This window comes from Balaenoptera borealis, assembly GCF_965194805.1.
Source record: "Balaenoptera borealis genome assembly, chromosome: 3".
In the NCBI taxonomy this organism is placed as follows: domain Eukaryota; kingdom Metazoa; phylum Chordata; class Mammalia; order Artiodactyla; family Balaenopteridae; genus Balaenoptera; species Balaenoptera borealis.
Window position 1 is genome coordinate 157523634 of NC_138866.1, and position 21230 is coordinate 157544863.

The window sequence follows — 21230 nt, forward strand, 5'->3', positions numbered from 1 at the left end:
ATCTCTTTGTTGGAGGCGGGTTAGAAGTAAGCGGGAAGGGCTCTGACTGACTAACAGGGACTCGGTGCAGGAAGAGCGAGGGGGCCTTGAGGACGGAGGAGCTGAGAACGCAGCTGGTCCTGTCTGAACGAGGGGGGCCTCTGTCTGTGGGCGCCGGGCTGGTCTCCGGGCGGGCACAGGGCCAGCTCTGACCATCGTGATGTCATTACCAGGCCAGCCGCATGGGGGTGGAGGCCGTGGTCGCCCTCCTCCAGGCCACCCCCGAGACCCCGGCCTGCGTGGTATCGCTGAGCGGGAACCAGGCGGTGCGGCTGCCGCTGATGGAATGCGTGCAGATGGTGAGCGCGGGGCCGGGCCCCACCCAGCACGGGAGGGGGACCTCCCCCAGCACGGGGGGTGACCTTCCCCAGCACGGGTGGATGACCTTCCCCAGGTCCCAGGGCCCCCTCACCGGGCCCGTGACACCGAGCACGCAGGCCCCCTCAGCGAGTCTAGTCTTTCGGGAGGGGGTGTCCTCGGGGTGCCCGGGCGCTTCCTGTGAGCCGGTCAGAGAGGCCGGAGACGGCTCTGCAGGGACCGGGGGGATTCTCAGGGTGGGGAGGGCACCATCCAGCTTCTCCAGGGTCAGCTGCTCCTGCCCTCCCGTCCCCGAGGCCCTCACACTTGTCATGTGACACGGGGATGGCCGACTCGGGGGACCCCAACATGTGCCGCCTCCTCCAGGTGTGGAGCACAAGCCGGTTGCCACGGGGAAGCGGGGGATGGTTTTCCAGTTGACCGTCCAGTAGCTGCGGTGGCCGTGGAGTTGCGTTAGGAATTGTTACTATTTTTTATTTTTCAAAGTCTATTCACGACTCTCATTTTATTTGGTCTTCCCAGTGGCTCTGAGGTGTATGAATTTTATAACATGTACAGAGAGGTAATTAAGTAATTAAGTCACAGGACTTGTTGAAAGTAACCCCTTAGAAACATACTTTCCAAAAGCCAATGGCAGTAAAGGAAGTCTCTGCGTGTGTGTGCATGTGTGTCTGTATGTGTGTGCGTGTGTGTGCATGTGTGTCTGTGTGAGGGTGTGTGCATGTGTGTGCATGTGTGTCTGTATGAGTGTGTGTGCATGCGTGTGCATGTGTGTATGAGGATGTGCACGTGTGTGCATGTGTGTATGAGTGTGTGTGCATGCATGTGCATGCATGTGCATGTGTGTCTGAGGATGCATGTGTGTGCATGTGTGTCTGTGGGTGTGTGCATGTGTGTCTGTATGAGTGTGTGCATGCGTGTGCATGCATGTGCATGTGTGTCTGTATGAGGGTGCGTGTGTGTGCATGTGTGTCTGTGTGCATGTGTGTGCATGTGTGTCTGTATGAGGGTGTGTGCGTGTGTGTGCATGTGTGTCTGTATGAGGGTGTGTGCGTGTGTGTGCATGTGTGTATGAGGGTGTGTGCGTGTGTGTGCATGTGTGTGCATTTGTGTCTGTATGAGTGTGTGTGCATGCATATGTGTATGAGGGTGTGTGCGTGTGTGTGCATGCATGTGCATGTCTGTATGAGGGTGTGTGCGTGTGTGTGCATGCGTGTGGACTGAGGCTGTGGCTCAAAAGAACAGAACGTGGAAAGATGAGCAGCAGTTTATTGTGAGCACATTTCTTCTGTCCAGTGTCTCTCTGTCCGTTTTGAGACAGACAGCCAGTAGGTACCACTAGCTTGTCCTTGAACGACCGTACGTCGTGGTGCCTCAGCCAGACTGTTCACAAGGCCACAGCCAGCCCCTCGCTGACCACTGCTTGCCAGGTATCTTCCTCAGGGCCTGCAGCGTTGGCCGCCACAGTGACAGTGGAAGTAGGGGCATTTTCCTCACCACACAGAGGAGGAAGCGGAAGCTCAGAGCGATGGGTGACTTGCCCGGGACCCTGAGGTTGAAGGGGGGCCGGTGCTGGTCCCGAAGCGCTCCGCCCCCCGGGACAGTCTGCCCCCCGCCCCTGCCACAGCGTCACCTGCGTCCTCCGCTCCCCAGGGACAGGGGTGGTTCTGTTTGTTCTTTCCTCACCAGCGTCAAATGGGGATTTTTCAGAGCCTGGCCTGGGAGATCCGCTTCCTTCTGGCCTCGCTCTCATGGGCCGGAATCCCTAAGATTTCAGGACCCGCTTACTCTGGCAAGGCCGGTGGTCCCACCTCGTCCTTTTCTACGAAGCAGCCTGGGTGGGCGGCCTAGGCTTCCCCCCGTAGCCAGGCAGTGCAGGCTCGCTGACCCCAGGCTGCCGGCTACAAGGTTGGACGTGAAGGGACCCGGATGGAAGGACCAAACTGGTTCCAGGTCCCTAGCCTGGATCTGAGGATGCACCGTCTTGACATGTTCTTTCTTCCTTTCGTTATTTCCTTAAAGACCCAGGAAGTACAAAAGGCAATGGATGAGAGGAGATTTAAGGACGCTGTGCGACTCCGAGGAAGGTGACTCTTCTGAAAAAAACTGTTTTACTGGGAGCCTTTGTTCGTCAGCCCTGGTGTTAGAATGTGCCTCCAGGCGGTGCTTGTTCTGTATCAACATAAGAAGTCAGAAATTAAGACAGTATGCAGTCCAGGCACTGTTCCTAAAGGTCAATGGTCTGGGTGACTAATTACAGAGAAATTTGTTTATTTTTGGCAGGGTCGGGGGGTCGTTTAGAAGCTGATGAAATTAGGATAGAGAGTGGCATGTGGCTGCTAGCATTTGGGGAAAGAAACTTGCTGCATCCTAAACGCCCCTGCCCCTCAGCCCCTTAGAGGACATCCATTCCAGTCACTGGGAACACCCGAGGCTGCCTTTCCTGAGAGCCCGGACACAAAGCTGGCACCTGCGGGCCATCTGCGTCCGGCACAAGCGTCCTCTTGGGCCCCTTCTCCCCAGATGAGCCCATACTGCTCCGTCCACATTCTAACCTTTGGTCTGACACTGTCCTTTTCTTCTAGGAGCTTCGAGAACAACCTGAACACCTACAAGCGGCTCGCCATCAAGCTGCCGGACTCCCAGATCCCTAAGGTAGAAGACGTTGCGGTGCGCCACGTCCCTGCCTCCAGCATTGCCTGGGTCCGGCTCTATCCTGGGTGCCCTTCTGCCCTGGCCAGTTCGGGTCTTGGCTCCCAGGAGACCACCCCGCGCCCCGCCGACCCTTTCCTGCTGCCCCCTCCCACCTGGGCGACTCGGCTTTTCAGTTCCGGCGCCCGGGCCCCACGCTCAGCCCTTACGCCCCGGCTCCAGGGTGCAGCGGGGCGAGCCTTATCCGCCGCGGCCCGCACACACCCACACGCCCCACCCCCCTCCCGACTTACAGAGCAACTGCAACGTGGGCGTCGTGAACGTGGGTGCGCCCGCCGCCGGCATGAACGCGGCCGTGCGCGCGGCCGTGCGCGTGGGCATCGCCGACGGACACAAGGTGTTCGCTGTGTACGACGGCTTTGAGGGCTTCGCCAAAGGCCAGGTGAGTCCCGGGGGCGCCTGGCGAGGGAGGTCCTTGCTGGGAAGGCAGATTCCGGATTTCTCAAAGGTGGTAGATAGGGCCTCTCTGGGGTCCGAGGACCCGGGCGTTGGGTGGGAAGGGGAGCACGTGCACGCGAGGCTGCAGTGAGGTGCGCACGGGATGGCGTGGGTGGTGCGCAAGGGCGGCGCGCTGGGCACCCGCTCCGATAAAAACTTAGGGGAAGATGCGCTGCTGGAGCGCTGACTGAATACACTTACCGCTCCTCCGCGATTTACCTGTTATGTTAACCCATTTGAATCTCTCAGTAATCTAAGACACTATCCCCATTTTCCTAGTGAGAAAGCTGGGGCACCGAGACTTAATTCACGAGACCAAGGTCGTAGGATGCAGGGTGCTAAACACGTGGTGAGGCTACAGACACTATGCTCTCAGCCGGGTGTTTCCTGGTCCCCTCTCATCCGGGGTTTCAGTTCTGCGGTTTGTTACCTGTGGTCCAGGAATATTACATGGAAAATTCCAGAATAGACAACCTGTAAGTTTTAAATTACGTGTCGTTGTGAGTAGCGTGATGACATCTCCAGCTGTCAGCTCTGTCCTCCCGGGACATGAATCATCCTCTCGTCCAGGGTATCTGCCCGTTAGTCACTTGGTGATCGGATCGACCCTCATGGTATGGCAGTGCTTAAGTTCAGGTGATCCTTACTTTACTTAATAATGTCCCCAAAGTGCAAGACGGGTGATGCTGGCAATTTGGATATTCTCTTACTGCGCCTATTTATAAATTAAATTTGATCCTAGGCATGTACGTATAGGGAAAGATGGATGTGTAGGGTTCCAGCATCGCTGGGGGTCTTGGAACACACTCCCTGCAGATAAGGGGGCGACTGTGTTTATTCACCCAGTGACTCAGCAGCTACTTACTGAGTTCTTAGGCTGTGGAACCAAATTAGTGAAGAACGCAGACAAGACTCCCTGCATCTCAGGGAGGGAGATGACAGAGGTAAAAATCGATGGAGTGAACTCTCCAGCATATCAGAACGTGACGGGGGCTAAAAAGACGCAGGGGAGGAGGTTGGAGTGCCATGGGTGTCTTCACTGACGCCCCCCAGCCAGTGCTGCTGGGAGGTGACCCCTGACCAACATGTGAAGGGCTGAGCGAGTGCCCTCGGGGACACCGGACCTTGGTCCCAGGCAGGGCGGACGGTGCAAAGGCCCTGAGCTGTTGGGGGGTGGGGTGGGAGGGGCTCACGTGACTGCAGCAGAGGGGCGAGGGGAAAGGAGGGAAGCGGATGAGGGAAAAGGAGGCAAGGGCCGGATGGTTTGTAGGTGATCCTAAGGGGTCTGGCCTTTGTTTTGAAAAGACAAGAGGGTTTGGAGCAGGGGTGTGGTGCATTCTGACAGATTTCCATAAGAGGCAGGAGTAGGGGAGCAGGAGAGTAGTTGGGGGACTTCTGCAATAGCCCAGGCAGGATGAGGGGGGCTTGGTCCAATCTGGCGACGGTGGAGTCCGTGAGAAGTCTTCCATGGTCTGGGTGCATTTTGAAGGCCTGGCCCATAGGATTTGCTGTAGTACTAAGTATGCACAGGTGTGAAGAAAGGAGGCAGGAATGAGTTGCAACTGAGGGACATGGGAGATCTGAGAGGCGCTGGGACTTGGATGGAGTGGGAGGTGCCCATGAGCAGGTGACACCCCGTGCGGGGCCTTCAGGAGACCTGGGCGAAGGTGCGTGTCTGGAGGCTGGTGATATTCCAAACTGTGGCCGCCCCGAGTGTGTGAGTGAGGGGGAAGGGAAAGCGTTTTGCTGTTATGGCTGTGGGGTGTTGTGCAAACACCTAGTGGGCATTTATCGGTGCTCGTAGGTGGTTCTCAATTTTTAAGAAGTGCTTTTTTAATCTCAGTTTAATTATGAAAACTGTAATATTAATTTTTCTTTTACTTCGCAATGGTGGGATTTGGCTAACTAAAGGGTGCCTCTGATAGGCATGGCGGGGAACAAGATGCAGGGTCCTTCCTACATGCGGGGGGCTTTGCCTGTCCGTGTTCCTAATTGTTGAGCCTTAGAATCCGGTTCAGGCCGCAGCTCATTCAGCCTTGAAATGAAAGCCGTTTCCTAACATTTCTCAAATCCTTACAGACACGAAGCCTGTCAGAGGTGCGGACATCTGAGCTGTTTTTAAAGCTCTCTAATTCCTTTTTCTTTTTCGCTACAGCTGTTTCTTTCTGTTTGCACATTAGATAAAGGAAATTGGCTGGGCAGATGTCGGCGGCTGGACCGGCCAAGGCGGCTCCATTCTTGGGACAAAACGGTAATTCTCCTGTGTTGATTCTGACCTGAATGTTCTTGCGGAGAGCAGCTGGTGCAGATGTTGCTGCTTTAAGTTCCCGTAAAGGAACCCAGGGGGAATTGGTTCACGTCCTGGCTCCGGTCCGGGAGGGACCCGGGTTGTGTTTTGGGGAGTTGATGAGATGTGGCCTTAAAAAGAGACAAAGCAGGGGACCTGGGAATGGCTTCCTCTGATAATTCCTTGTTTCCATTGATTTGAAGAACCCAGTGGTGGCAGAAACCCCTCATCTCGCTTGAGGTGATGCAGACAGGGATGTCTGAGCTGCGGTGACCTTGCTGTGTAGACAGGATTGATGGCGGCTCAGTGTCGTGGGGACTGCAGGCCTGAGCCGCCAGGTCCCCACAGCCAGAGGGAGGACCTGGGGGGCTCCACACAAAACCACACGTTTCTGAAGTGCAGCCGCTTCTGTTCTCGGGCACAGCCGGGGATGGGGTGTGTTCCCGAGGCGCTGATTTAATACGAAGCTGTTTCTTCTCTGACCTCAGGGTGCAGCCGTCACTATGTGGCACGGTTTAACGTGGAAAGAAAGTACTTGGTACTTAAGCCTAACGAGTGTTGCACTCCGTATGAGAGTTGGCCTGTTTGATGCCCAGGGGAATCGTCCCAGCCTCTGTCCTGCTGTGAAGCTGGGTGCCCGCATCGCCCAGCAATCTGTGGAGCTGGCCTAGTTCTCCACAGCTCTTTTGGTCCCGTCACCCCCCAGCGCCCTCGGGGGATGGTGTTCTGACAGCGGAGCTCCAGTTAGGAGCCAGGGCCCTATCGGCTGCCTCCTACGCCTCTTCCCACCGACTGTAATGCCTCAGCATGGTCTGCTTCACGAGCCCCACCCCGGGGCCGCTCTGGGGTGGCTGGAGGGGCCAGCTGGCAGCGTGTTCTCACGACGCTTAGACGCTGGCAGGGACCCTGTAGTCGACATCATGACCACTCATGTGCCCTGGCCACCCAGGCCCTATGACTTCTCTACGTCCACCCCAAGTATAAACCCCCTGATTCCCCAGACAGCACAAGGGAAAGATCGGGGTGGGTGCTGGTCTCCGGATGGGGCCCGGCTGACTATCGTTTGTCTCTTCCACTTGCCGGCCGCGTTTGAACAGGTGGTAAAACGGGACAACATGAGCAAGTGTGCGTGGAGGTGACTTTAAATGAGCTTAGATGGGGTAAGGTACATGTACTCTGTACGTGACTCAAAAACTGGAGGTTTCCATCCAATTATCGTTGTGAACACTTGAAAGCTTTTGTGGTTCATTTTTTTTCCTAACCAGGCAGCAGGGTTCTTTGAGATCCAGGTGTTGGACAGCTGCAAAGTTTCTTCCCCTTTTCTTTTGAAAAGACCCTCTTTTGAGACCTGACTGCTGGCCACTCTGCCGCGTGTGGTTCCCCAGCCCCTCTGTCCGCCAGCAGCGTGGACGAGGGAGCGGACATGCCCCTGTCCCTCGGTGCCGTGCAGCTCAGCCTCGGAGGGTGGGGCACCAAGGGGTCCTGCCTGACCGCCCCTCCCTTGAACCGTCTCCAGCACCCTCCCTGGGAAGTACCTGGAGGACATCGCCGCTCAGATGCACATCCATGGCATCAACGCGCTCTTGATGATCGGTGGATTCGAGGTACGTTCTGCTCCCCTGCTGGCTGGCTAGCGCTGTCGGTTTGGGTGGGGACCCCGTGCCGGCTCCCGTAAGCATCGTGCCGTCTGTCCCTCGGTGTGACCGGGGGTCATGCAGCCTCGGGCCCAGCGGCCACTGAGTAATGGTGATGCAGAGAATGAGAGGTGGCAGCACTCGGGGACAGACACTGGCCCAGCTGTGTAAAGGGACTCGATCGGGAAGCGAAAGCTCGACTCCGTGTCTGGGGTCCGTCCGCTCAGGGAGTTCTCACTTCTGTTGAGTCTGTAGAGAAGACCTTCTCTCTTGAACTGGAAGCCCATTGGCTATTCGGAGAGGAGGGCAGTGGTGGGGCCAGATCATTATCTTTTAACTACATGTTGGACTGTCCACCTTCATTTTTGATATTCAGCCGAGATCAGTCCCATGATGACCTGTTTCCTTTAAAGAAAATGTGAGAACCTCAAACAGTCAGACTCTCGCCCGTGAGCGGCTTAGTCTCACCCCGACGGGACGATGCCTGCAGCCTCACCTTGGGCGCAGCGCTGCCCGTGATGGCGATGTGTTTCCCTCCCCACCCCCGTGCCATCCCCACAACCGCACACACTCATCTGCAGGCCTACCTGGGGCTGCTGGAGCTGTCGGCCGCCCGGGAGAAGCACCAGGAGTTCTGCGTCCCCATGGTCATGGTTCCCGCCACCGTCTCCAACAACGTGCCCGGCTCCGATTTCAGCATCGGGGCAGACACCGCCCTCAACACCATCACCGACGTGAGTGTTGGCAGCAGAGCAGGTGCCGCGGATCCTAACCCAGGGCGCCTGGCCCGCTTTTATCGACCTGTGCACTCGAGACAGAACCAGGGCGCTAGGGTGGTTTGCTGAAAAGTTAAAAAAAAAAAAAAGAAAAAAAAAAGGTCCAGTGGTTAAGACTCCGCGCTTCCAATGCAGGGAACGCGGATTCGATCCCTGGTGGGGAACTAAGACCCCACATGCTGACGCAGCCAAAAAAAAAAAAAGAAAGTCTGACAATCACCGACTTCGGCTTCCAAAGATCTTTTGCCACTGTTTTCCTGTGCCGCGGCCAGGGTGACGTCATCTGTAGCGCGGGTAGTTTTGGGTCACAGTGACGTGGATATTCATTTAAATGCCTTTTATTTTTTTTTGGCTGAGCTAAATTTACCAAAAGCCTAAAACACATTATTGTGATAAATCCTGGGTCCACTGGCCCGTGCTTTGATATTCGAGGGTAGAAGCTGGACTAAAGATTTTATAATTTTATTCATTGACCTGAATCCTCTTTTAAACCATCGTATTACTTTTGGTTTCAGCCGATAGCCTCACCTCATCTTCCCCTTTGTGGACGGGGACGGTAAAGCACATCGAAAATAATATTGATGTTATTTGAATGTGTTTTTGGTTTGTTTTTTTTTTAGCCAAAAGGCCATAACAAAACACAGAAATACCTCTTAATCATTGTATTTGTAAATCACGCTTGGGAAATCACACTGGAGTTTGAAGATCAGTATCTAACACAGAATGCATCACTCCCTTTTTAAAAAAATTCGGCATCTAAAATTTTTCAGTAAATTCTAACATTTTATTTTCCTTGCAAGACGTAGATCTTGTGACTGTTTTTCTAAGCTTTTTTCCTTAAACCCATGGCATCAAATCTGTCTCTATAGTGCTGGTAGATAAAAGAAAAGCTTTTAAAATAGAATTTACGTGGTAAGCAATGCTTGTTTCTTGCTTTCCTGAGCCTCTTAAACTTTCCGCAGTTTCTTTACTAAAAAGCCCTCCGGTGTCGCCTGTGTCCCCACGCTGGACCTCCTCACCCGTGTCCCTGCCCTCTTGCCTGCCGCTGCTTGTGCCTCCCCGGTGACACCGTCTGTGCTTTCGCTGCTGTGGGACTAATTCAGCTCCTGATCGATGCTCAAGCTCTGAGTTGAAAGGTCATGTCTGTGGCAAAATGAATGTCGTCACTGTCTTACTGCTCCTCCTGCATAGCTGGATCTGAATCTGCTCACTCCACGCTTGCAGTAGAAGCAGCGGAAGTTCACTTCCTAGTTGTCACCTAACTAGACCCCCTTGGGGTGGTGGGGACCCGGGTAGCGGTCGTCGGTGGGTCCTGACCAAGGTCGGTGCTCCCGCCCTGTGATGTTTCATGCGCCCTCAGGCAGGACGGGATTCTCCCACTTTATAATTCCAGGCTCCTCTGCTACAAAGCATGATTTTTCCAGGTGATAAAGATTTCTTACGTGTGTTGTTGAAAATTTGAAAACCAGAATAAGTCCAGGGAAAATTCCAAATGATCCATCCTGCTTCCCTTCAAGGGATTTTGAGATTATTACGTGACCCTTTACATTTAGGTTTTTATTCATACGAGTTTCTCGGAGCCGGGCTCACAGTTGTAAAGTGGGCAATGCCTGTCTGTGACTGGGCCAGGGCCGTCCTTACAAGGTGGGTGGAAGTGATGCTCTGAGGGCCTAAGTAGGGTGTCTTGTTCTGGCTCATGAAGGATGGTCAGGCGGTGGTCAGGATGAGCCTGCCCAGGCCTGCTCAGTGGGATCCTGGAGCTGGGGGGACAGAAGGCCGGGCTGGCGTGTTGAAGTCTCTGGGTTTCTCCCAGGGTTGTGTGTGTTAAGCCACAGTGAGGTTGAGGCTCTTAGGAGGCCTGGGTTCGGGCTGGACCTCGGCTGGGCCGGACACTTACAAGAAGTGGGGCAGCAGGCAGGACCGTGCTGGGGGAGGGGCCTGAGGTGGCCATAATGTCCCCAGGGCCTAGGGTGAGGACCCCGAGGTGGCCTCATGTGGTCAGCTGTCACATCCTCTGGACACTTAACCGCTGTCCTCTTGTCACCTACTCCTTGTCAGCCTGTGTGCTGAGCTTACAGACATGTCACCCGAAACAGATGCCGGGGGATTTAATGCCTCGTAAGGTCCCGGCATCTCTGGGGCAGAGTTAACGCCTCAGGGCAGGTTTTTAGGGACTCCACAGGGTGAGGCTGTGCATTGCATCTACTCCTCAGAACCAGCATGCTCGTCCCCCTTCAGAACCACAGCTGAAGCGACCTCGGTGCTGCCCGGGCCCCGGGAGGTGGCCGTGGCTGCAGCTCTGCTGGCGGCCCTGAATTACGTCGGTGTGGGTGGCTCAGCGTCGCTCCCAGGACCTCGGGCTTGCGTCCTGGACAGGGTTTTCCCCGGGCCCCCAGTGTCCCTCCCGTTTTCTTGGAGATCAGAGGAAAAGCAGGGGAGTGATGGTGTCCAGAGGGTGGAGAGCACCTGCAGGTGTAGAACCGCCATCAGATTTCAAGGTGCCGGCGCCCCTGTCCGCCCCGTACGCCATGCGCCCCCTGACCCAGAGTGTCCCGGGGGCGGGGGTTCAGACAGCCCAGGAGTCCGTCTAACTGTGGGGCTCACGTCTGGATCCGGGCGGCCCTGCAGTGGTCCTGAGCTGCACTGGGGCGGAGGAGGGTCCGTGTGGGGACTGGGAGCCAGGCCGGGTGGAGGGAGCGAGAGGCAGGTGAGCAACCCCCTGGAGCCCCTCACCTTCCTCCCGGCCACTCCCTGGACTAACCCCCCGCGGGTCCTCCATCCACACGTGCTTGGGCTGCAGCCCCCCGAAACCCGGCCTGTTTGGGACTCTAGGGAATGGATGGGGAGAGGAGTAGGGGGTGGGCAGGGCGCACAGCCCTCTGGGAGGCCTGGGTCCATCCTGCCTGTGAATTTTCCTGCAGAAGGCACCCCGAGGTGGTTTTAGGCGGGAGGAACAAAGACGGACGGGGCGGAGGCCCATCGCGCACACGTTCTGCTGAGCATCTGGCCGTGTTTGGAGCTGTGGCTTCAGGGACCCGGGTCAGTAATGAGCCACTTTGACTAACACTGAGGCGGGGGATCAGGACCCAGACCTGTGCTTGAGAAGGCCCGCTTCTCTGACATCTGAGCCAACAGTTTCACTGGGATCCCAACCAACTCGGGGATCAGGGCACCCAGCGCTGCTCTGTGTGAGATTCACAGGGCCCCGAGGGGAGGGGGCTCCCCAAGCTCTGCCTTCAGGGCTGTGGCAGCTGGCACTGTGTCTCCTCTGTGGGTCCCAGCAGACTGGCCCAGCCCCTAAGCTCTCCCCCAGCGCCCACCCCCAGTGGCTGCCCTCACCTCCTCCCAGATGCCAAGAAGGGACAGGCTGTTTTCTCCAGCCCTAACCCAGCGCCGCCCCGGCCCCGCTCTGCTGCCCGCCTGCCTGGCCCCGTGGTGTGCCGGGTCCAGAACCCTCACCTGAGCCTGCACCCCGAGGCCCCCAATTCTGAGTCTCCCCCCTGCACCCCATGTCCCCCCACTGCTGGGTCCCCTCTCCTGCAGCCCAGGCCCTCCACTTCTGAGTCTCTCCTCCTGCACCCCATGTCTCCCTAATTCTGAGTCTCCCCTCCTGCACTCCATGTCCCCCCACTTCTGAGTCTCCCCTCGTGCACCACATATCCCCCCACTGCTGTGTCCCCCTCTTGCACCCCAGGCACCCCATTTCTGAGTCTCCCCTCCTGCACTCCATGTGCTCCCCTGCTGGGTCCTCCCTCTTGCACCCCATGTCCCCCCACGGCTGGGTCCCCCCTCTTGCACCCCATGTCCCCCCACTGCTAGGTCCCCCCTCCTGCACCCTGGGCCCCCACTTCCGAGTCTCCCCTCCTGCACTTCATGTCCCCCCACTGCTGGGTCCCTCCTCCTGCACCCCAGGCCCCCCACTTCTGAGTCTCCCCGCCTGCACTCCATGTCTCCCCACAGCTGGGTCCCCCCTCCTGCACCCTGGGCGCCCCACTTTTGTGTCACCCCTCCTGCACCCCATGTCTCCCCACTGCTGTGTCCCCCCTCCTGCACCCTGGGCCCCCCACTTCCGAATCTCCCCTCCTGCACTTCATGTCCCCCCACTGCTGTGTTCCCCCTGCTGCACCCCAGGTGCCCCACTTCTGAGTCTACCCTCCTGCACTCCATGTCCCCCACTGCTGGCCCCCCTCCTGCACCCCAGGTCCTCCACTTCTGAGTCTCCCCTCCTGCACCCCATGTCCCCCCACTTCTGAGTCTCCGCTCCTGCACTGAATGTCTCCCCACTGCTGGGTCCCTCTTCCTGCACCCCACGGCCCCCACTTCTGACTCTCCCCTCCTGCATCCCATGTCCCCCCACTGCTATGTTCCCCCTCCTGCACCCGGGGCCCCCCACTTCTGTGTCTCCCCTCCTGCACTCCATGTCCCCCGACTGCTGTGTCCCCCCTCCTGCACCCCAGGCACCCCACTTGAGTCTCCGGTCCTGCACCGCATGTCTCCCCACTGCTGGGTGCCCCCTCCTGCACCCCAGGCCCCCCACTTCTGAGTCTCCCCTCCTGCACCCCATGTACCCCCTTCTAAGTCTCCCCTCCTACACTCCATGTCCCCCCACTGCTGAGTCCCCCCTCCTGCACCCCAGGCGCCCCACTTTTGTGTCACCCCTCCTGCCCTCCATGTCCCCCCACTGCTGGGTCCCCCCTCCTGCACCCCAGGACCCCCACTTCTGAGTCTCCCCTCCTGCACCCCATGTCCCCCCACTGCTAGGTCCCCCCTCCAGCACTCTGTGCCCCCCAATTCTGTGTCTCCCCTCCTTCACTCCATGTCCCCCGACTGCTGCATCCCCCCTGCTGCACCCCAGGCCCGCCACTTCCGTGTCTCCCCTCCTGCACTTCATGTCTCCCCACCGCTGGGTCCCGCCTCCTGCACCCCATATCCCCCCGCTGCAGGGTCCCCCCTCCTTCACCCGAGGGGCCCAACTTTTGTGTCTCCCCTCCTGCACTCCATGTTCCCCCACTTCTCAGTCTCCCCTCCTGCACCCTAAGTCCCCCCACTGCTAGGTCCCCCCTCCTGCACCCTGGGCCCCCCACTTCCGAGTGTCCCCTCCTGCACTTCATGTCCCCCCACGGCTGGGTCCCCCCTCCTGCACCCCAGGCCCCCCACTTCTGAGTCTCCCCTCCTGCACCCCGGCCCACCCCTTCTGAGTCTCCCTTCCTGCACTCCATGTCCCCCCACTGCTGGGTCCCCCCTCCTGCACCCCAGGACCCCCACTTCTGAGTCTCCCCTCCTGCACTCCATATCCCGCCACTGCTGGGTCCCCTCTCCTGCACCCTGGGCCCCCCACATCCGAGTCTCCCCACCTGCACCCCAGGCCCCCCACTTCTGAATGTCCCCTCCTGCACCCCATGTCCCCCCACTGCTAGGTCCCCCCTCCAGCACTCTGTGCCCCCCAATTCTGTGTCTCCCCTCCTTCACTCCATGTCCCCCGACCGCTGCGACCCCCTGCTGCACCTGTCCCCCACTTCTGACTCTCCCCTCCTGCACTTCATGTCCCCCCACTGCTGGGTCCCGCCTCCTGCACCCCATTTCCCCCCGCTGCAGGGTGCCCCCTCCTTCACCCGAGGGGCCCAACTTTTGTGTCTTCCCTCCTGCACTCCATGTTCCCCCACTTCTGAGTCTCCCCTCCTGCACCCTAAGTCCCCCCACTGCTAGGTCCCCCCTCCTGCACCCCAGGCCCCCCACTTCTGAGTGTCCCCTCCTGCACTCCATGGCCCCCCACGGCTGGGTCCCCCCTCCTGCACCCCAGGTCCCCCCACTGCTGGGTTCCCCTTGCTGCACCCCAGGTGCCCCGGTTGTGTGTTTCCCCTCCTGCGCTCCATGTCCCCCCATTTCTGAGTCTCCGCTCTTGCACCGCATGTCTCCCCACTGCTCTGTCCCCCTCTGCACCCCCGGCCCTCCACTTCTGAGTCTCCCCTCCTGCAAACCATGTCCCCACATTTCTGACTCTCCCCTCCTGCGCCCCATGTCCCCCCACTGCTAGGTACACCCTCCTGCACTCCATGTCCCCCCACTTCTGAGTCTCCCCTTCGGCACTCGAGGCCCCCCTCTTCTCAGTCTCCCCTCCTCCACTCCATGTACCCCCACTGCTGGGTCCCTCCTCCTGCACCGCATGTCCCCCCACTGCTCTGTACCCCCTCCTGCACCCTGGTCCCCCACTTCCGCGTCTCCCCTCCTGTACTTCATGTCCCCCCACTGCTGGGTCCCCTCTCCTGCACCCTGGGCCCCCCACGTCCGAGTCTCTCCTTCTGCACTTCATGTGCCCCCACTGCTGGGTCCCCCCTCCTGCACCCCAGACACCCCACTTCTGAGTTTCCCATCCTGTACCCCATGTCCCCCCACTGCTGGGTCCCCCCTCTTGCACCCCATGTCCCCCCACTGCTGGGCCCCCCCTCCTGCCCTCCATGTACCCCCACTGCTGGGTCTCCCTTTCTGCACTCGATGACCCCCCACTTCTGAGTCTCCCCTCTTGCACCCCATGTCCCCCCACTGCTGGGCCCCTTCTCCTGCACCCCATGTCCCCCCATGCTGGGCCCCTCCTCCTGCACTCCATGTACCCCCACTGCTGGGTCTCCCCTCCTGCACCCTAGGCCCCCACTTCTGAGTCTACCCTCCTGCATCCCATGTCCCCCCTCTGCTCTGTCCCCTCCCTGCACCCCTGGGCCCCCACTTCTGAGTCTCCCCTAATGCACCCCATGTCCCCCTACTGCTGGGTCCCCCCTCCTGTACCTCTGGCCACCCACTGCTGGTTCTCCCCTGCTGCACCCCATGTCGCCCCACTGCTATGTCCCCCCTCCTGCACCCTGGTCCCCCACTTCCACGTCTCCCCTCCTGTACTTCATGTCCCCCCAGTGCTGGGTTCCCCCTCCTGCACCCCAGGACCCCCACTTCTGAGTCTCCCCTCCTGCACTCCATGTCCCCCCACTGCTGGGCCCCCCTCCTGCACCCTGGGCCCCCCATGTCCGAGTCTATCCTTCTGCACTTCAAGTGCCCCCACTGCTGGGTCCCCGCTCCTGCACCCCAGGTGCCCCACTTTTGTGTCTCCCTTCCTGCACTCCATGTCCCCCACTGCTGGCCCCCCTCCTGCACCCCAGACACCCCACTTCTGAGTCTCCCCTCCTGCACTCCATGTTCCCCCACATCTGAGTCTCCCCTCCACCTCAGGACCCCCACTGCTGGGTCCCCCCTCCTGCACCCCAGGTGCCCCACTTCTGAGTTTCCCGTCCTGCACCCCATGTCCCCCCACTGCTGGGTCCCCCCACTGCTGGGTCCCCCCTCTTGCACCCTATGTCCCCCCACTGCTAGGTCCCTACTCCTGCACCCTGGGCCCCCCACATCCAAGTCTTCCCTCCTGCACCCCAGGCCCCCCACTTCTGAGTCTCCCTTCCTGCACTCCATGTCCCCCCACTGCTGGGTCCCCCCTCCTGCACCCCAGGACCCCCACTTCTGAGTCTCCCCTCCTGCACTCCATGTCCCGCCACCGCTGGGTCCCCTCTCCTGCACCCAGGGCCCCCCACATCCGAGTCTCCCCTCCTGCACCCCAGGCCCCCCAGTTCTGAATGTCCCCTCCTGCACCCCATGTCCCCCCACTGCTAGGTCCCCCCTCCAGCACTCTGTGCCCCCCAATTCTGTGTCTCCCCTCCTTCACTCCATGTCCCCCAACTGCTGCGTCCCCCCTCCTGCACCCCAGGCCCCCCACTTCCGTGTCTCCCCTCCTGCACTTCATGTCCCCCCACTGCTGGGTCCCTCCTCCTGCACCCCAGGTGCCCCACTTTTGTGTCTCCCCTCCTGCACTCTATGTCCCCCCACATCTAAGTCTCCCCTCCTGCAGCTCAGGCGCCCCACTTCTGAGTCTCCCGTCCTACACCCCATGTCCCCCCACTGCTGGGTCCCCCTTCTTGCACCCTATGTCCCCCCGCTGCTAGGTCCCCGCTCCTGTCCCCTGGCCCCCCCACATCTGAGTCTCCCCTCCTTCACCCCAGGTCCCCCACTTCTGAGTCTCCCCTATGCACCCCATTTCCCCCCACTGCTGGGTTCCCCCTGCTGCACCCCAGGCGCCCCAGTTTTGTGTTTCCCCTCCTGCAATCCATGTCCCCCCATTTCTGAGTCTCCGCTCTTGCACCGCATGTCTCCCCACTGCTCTGTCCCCCCCTGCACCCCTGGCCCTCCACTTCTGAGTCTCCCCTCCTGCAACCCATGTCGCCACACTTCTGACTCTCCCCTCCTGCACCCCATGTCCCCCCACTGCTAGGTACCCCCTCCTGCACTCCATGTCCCCCCACTTCTGAGTCTCCCCTCCTGCACTCCATGTCCCCCCACTGCTGGATCACCCCTCTTGCACCCCATGTCCCTGCACTGCTGGGCCCCCTCTCCTGCAACCCATGTCCTCCCACTTCTGGGCCCCTCCTCCTGCACTCCACGTACCCCCACTGCTGGGTCTCCCCTCCTGCACCCCAGGCCCCCACTTCTGAGTCTACCCTCCTGCATCCTATGTCCCTCCTCTGCTCTGTCCCCTCCCTGCACCCCTGGGCCCCCACTTCTGAGTCTCCCCTCCTGCACTCCATGTCTCCCCACGTCTGGGACCCCCTCCTGCACCCCAGGCCCCCCACGTCCGAGTCTCTCCTTCTGCACTTCATGTGCCCCCACTGCTGGGTCCCCCCTCCTGCACCCCAGGCCCCCCCTTCTGAGTCTCCCTTCCTGTCCTCCATGTCCCCCCCACTGCTGGGTCCCCCCTCCTGCACCCCAGGCCCCCCACTTCTGAGTCTCCCCTCCTGCACTCCATGTCCCGCCACTGCTGGGTCCCCTCTCCTGCACCCTGGGCCCCCCACATCCGAGTCCCCTCTCCTGCACCCTGGGCCCCCCACTTCCGAGTCTCTCCTCCTGCACTTCATGTCCCCCCACTGCTGGGTTCCCCGTCCTGCACCCCAGGACGCCCACTTCTGAGTCTCCCCTCCACACCCCCTGTCCCCCCACTGCTGGGTTCCCCCTGCTGCACCCCAGGCGCCCCAGTTTTGTGTTTCCCCTCCTGCACTCCATGTCCCCCTATTTCTGAGTCTCCGCTCTTGCACCGCATGTCTCCCCACTGCTCTGTCCCCCCCTGCACCCCCGGCCCTCCACTTCTGAGTCTCCCCTCCTGCAACCCATGTCGCCACACTTCTGACTCTCCCCTCCTGCACCCCATGTCCCCCCACTGCTAGGTACCCCCTCCTGCACTCCATGTCCCCCCACTTCTGAGTCTCCCCTTCTGCACTCGAGGCCCCCCCTCTTCTCAGTCTCCCCTCCTCCACTCCATGTACCCCCACTGCTGGGTCCCTCCTTCTGCACCCCATGTCCCCCCACTGCTGGGCCCCCTCTCCTGCACCCCATGACCCCCACTGCTGGGCCCCCCTCCTGCACTTCACATACCCCCACTGCTGGGTCTCTCCTCCTGCACCCCCATGCCCCCCACTTCCGAGTCTCCCCTCCTGTACTTCATGTCCCCCCACTGCTGGGTCCCCCTCCTGCACCCCTTGCCCCCCACTTCTGTGTCTCCCCTCCTGTGCTCCATGTCCCCCACTGCTGTGCCCCCCTCCTGCACCCCAGGCCCTCAACTTCTGTGTCTCTCCTCCTGCACCCCATGTCTCCCCAATTCTGTGGCTCCCCGCCTGGTCCCCATGTCCCCCCACTGTTGGGTCTCCCCTCCAGCACCCCAGGCCCTCCACTTCTGAGTCTCCCCGCCTGCACTCCATGTCCCCCCACTTCTGAGTCTCCGCTCCTGCACCACATGTCTCCCCACTGCTGGGTCCCCCCTCCTGCACCCTGGGCCTCCCACTTCCGAGGCTCTCCTCCTGCACTTCATGTCCCCCCACTGCTAGGTTCCCCCTCCTGCACCCCAGGACCCCCGCTTCTGAGTCTCCCCTCCTGCACCCCATGTCCCTCCGCTGCTGGGTCCCCCATCCTGCACCTCAGGTGCCCCACTTTTGTGTCTCCCCTCCTGCACCCCATGTCTCCCCACGGCTGGGTCGCCCCTCCTGCACCCCATGTCCCCCTACTGCTGGGTCCCCCCTCCTGTACCTCTGGCCCCCCCACTGCTGGTTCCCCCTGCTGCACCCCATGTCCCCCCACTTCTGAGTCTCCCCTCCTGCACCCCATGTCCCCGCATTTCTGAGTCTCTGCTCCTGCACCGCATGTTTCCCCACTGCTGGGTCCCCCCTCCTGCACCCCAGGACCCCACTTCTGACTCTCCCCTCCTGCACCCCATGTCTCCCCACGGCTGGGTCGCCCCTCCTGCACTTCATGTCCCCCCACTGCTGGGTCCCCCCTCCTGTACCTCTGGTCCGCCACTGCTGGTTCCCCCCTGCTGCACCCCATGTCACCCCACTGCTGGGTTCCGCCTCCTGCACCCCAGGCGCCCCACTTTTGTGTCTCCCCTCCTGCACTCCATGTCCCCCACTGCTGGCTCCCCTCCTGCACCCCAGACCCCCCAGTTCTGAGTCTCCCCTCCTGCACTCCATGTCCCCCCACTGCTGGATCACCCCTCCTGCACCCCATGTCCCCCCACTGCTGGGCCCCCTCTCCTGCACCCCATGTCCCCCCACTGCTGGGCCCCCCCTCCTGCATCCCAGGCCCCCAACTTCTTAGTCTCCCCTCCTGCACTCCATGTCTCCCCTCGGCTCGGACCCCCTCCTGCACCCCACATCCCCCCACTGCTGGGTCTGCCCTCCTGCACTCCATGTCCCCCCCTCTGCTCTGTCCCCCTCTGCACCCCTGGGCCCCCACTTCTGAGTCTCCCCTCCTGCACCCCAGGTCCCCCACTTCTGTGTCCCCTTTGACCGCATGGATGCACGTTCCCTCTGACCCCGTACCCATCCTGCTTCAGGCTCTCCACAGCTCGCTGGGCTGTTGAAGGAGTGCGATAGCTACCCGGAGTTTTGTGTCCTCGTTTGCGTGGTGCCCGCCACTGTTAGCAACAACGTCCCAGGCACAGACCTGAGCGTGGGCTGTGACAGCGGACTGAATGTGGTCATGGAAGTAAGAGCTTCTGTGTTTGCCGTCGTGGTTTGTTTCTTTGCCGCAAGAAGACAGCCCATCAGGTGGAACCCGTAGGGTCTGTCTTTCCCCCTCAAGGAGAAACAGAAGGGGGACCCCATCCGATCTTCCAGGACAAATGAGCCCAGTTTACCGTCAGCTCAAGTTTGCGTCACTTCCCACCCAGCTTCTCTTTCTCTGGGAGGGGGGGGTGAGCCCGGGGGGTGAGCCCACCTGTGCCGACTAGAAATAGGGTGTTCCATGGGTGCTCTGGGTGATCCCTGTTCCTGCACCCCCTAGACCAGAGGCCTGAGGTGCCTTCCAGTGTGGTGAGGCTGCTGCCAGGTCCCCAGGTGACGAGCTGGCCGCGTGGTCCGCTGGAGGAGACGGGACATGGAGCAGGTTGGGGCGGGGGAGTGTAGACGGTCCTGAGGGGCATGAGAGTCCAGCCGCCTACGGGCCACGGGGAGGAGACGCCCTTCCTTGTAGTGTGAGGGCGCTGCCCTCGGGGGCTTCACCCGCAGCCCCTCCCCTCCGCATCCGAGCGGGGGTCCAGCAGCTCAGGTGTCACCCGCGCTCTGTCTGCGGGGCCAGCGCCTCCGAGCCCCGCCCACCCGGTTTCTGCTCTGGGGCGTGTCCTGCCCCATCAAGCCCCCCCCACCCCCCCACAGAGGTTCAGAGCCCTCTGTGCTGGAGGGTTCTGGCGCTCAGCTGGGCACAGACCGCTGGGAAAGAGCGGTTCAGTGCAGGCTCTGACTGCAAGGCGGGGAGGCCGTCACCAGGACCTCCGCCATCCAGGCCGACGGGCACGTCTGGGCATTCTGCTCCCCAGGATGGGGGCTCCGCGGGCCCAGCACTTAGCCTCCCCGCTTCCATCAGGTAGCCCCGGCCATAGATGCTGGTGGGGGCGGGCATCCCCCCCACTCCTCCGCAGGGCGTTGTCTGCACGTCCAGACGCCCGCCCTCACTGTCACCCTCCCGCCCCTACCTGGCACGTGTCACCCGCCACCCGGCCTCACCAGCCACCTGCGCCTTGTGGATGGGAACCCCCAAGGGGGTGCGTAACTGGACGCCGAGGTGTCCTCGTGCCCGAGCCCATGCGCTCTTTCCCATCTTAACGCCCTTCCAAGCGCCACCTCATCTTTTCACATTGGGCTTTACGTTTACAACACCCACGTGGCAAAATGTGAGCAGTTCTGGGACTTTGAATAACTTGAGGATTTTCCTCCAGTGGAGAATTCCCGGGGATTTTTCTTGGGGAATCCTCTGTCCCCGCCAGAGGGCGCCAGCGCCGGGCGACAGGGGATGTTCCCGCAGCGGCCGTGGCGGCAGGGCTGGTCCGGGCCGGGCAGGGGCGTCGGCCCTCCTGGATGCCCTCCTCTCATCCTAGAAGTCAGAGCCAGCCGGCCCTGTACCACCCACCAGGGACTGGGGCGCGCGGTCCTGCGGCCTCTTCCGTGCCAGCCCTGCTCTCGGTAATTGGATGAGACGCTGCCGGGAGGACTTGCTATTTTTAGATCAAGTGAACTCAAGCCTCAGACACAGCCTGGGTGAATGAGAGAGTTGACAGGCGTTCAAGCGCCTGGCTTCCCGGGGCTCCCAGCCGCCCAGGCCGTGTCAGCTGTCAGGTGCCCGCAGTGGCTCCCTCGTCACCGTCTGAGTCGGGCCGAGACGCAGGTACTCGCCTCGCAGGAGAGGGGCTTTGCCCTTAGGTGGTTACAGAGCTGCTCTCTGCGTTAGTGACGGTGACTCTCCGCCTTCAGTGTCAGGCTGGGTCAGGAAAGGAACCCACGTGACCTGCAGCCCTGGGAGGGGCCTGTGCACCCCCCCCCCCCGCCCAGCCCTGAATTCCTCTGAGACAAAGACCAGGCAGGGAGGTTTAAGTGCTTGAAGGCCACGTAAAGGAGCCCGTGGAAACCCTCCCGCCCCCTGTGACCCCCGCACTGCCGGGCACCCGCATCCCCGCCT

At 60.7% G+C, this 21230-nt stretch overlaps 1 protein-coding gene across 1 annotated transcript in view; it reads left to right on the top strand.

Annotated features, from left to right (window-relative positions):
- The window catches only part of PFKP (phosphofructokinase, platelet), a 72854-nt gene that overhangs the window by 43541 nt on the left and 8083 nt on the right, over nt 1–21230 (top strand). Inside the window, exons 10-16 of the mRNA XM_082386043.1 lie at nt 213–338; nt 2380–2444; nt 2943–3012; nt 3305–3451; nt 5688–5758; nt 7311–7398; nt 8010–8162. Coding sequence (XP_082242169.1) covers nt 213–338; nt 2380–2444; nt 2943–3012; nt 3305–3451; nt 5688–5758; nt 7311–7398; nt 8010–8162 — 720 coding nt within the window. The remainder of the gene's footprint in view (nt 1–212; nt 339–2379; nt 2445–2942; nt 3013–3304; nt 3452–5687; nt 5759–7310; nt 7399–8009; nt 8163–21230) is intronic.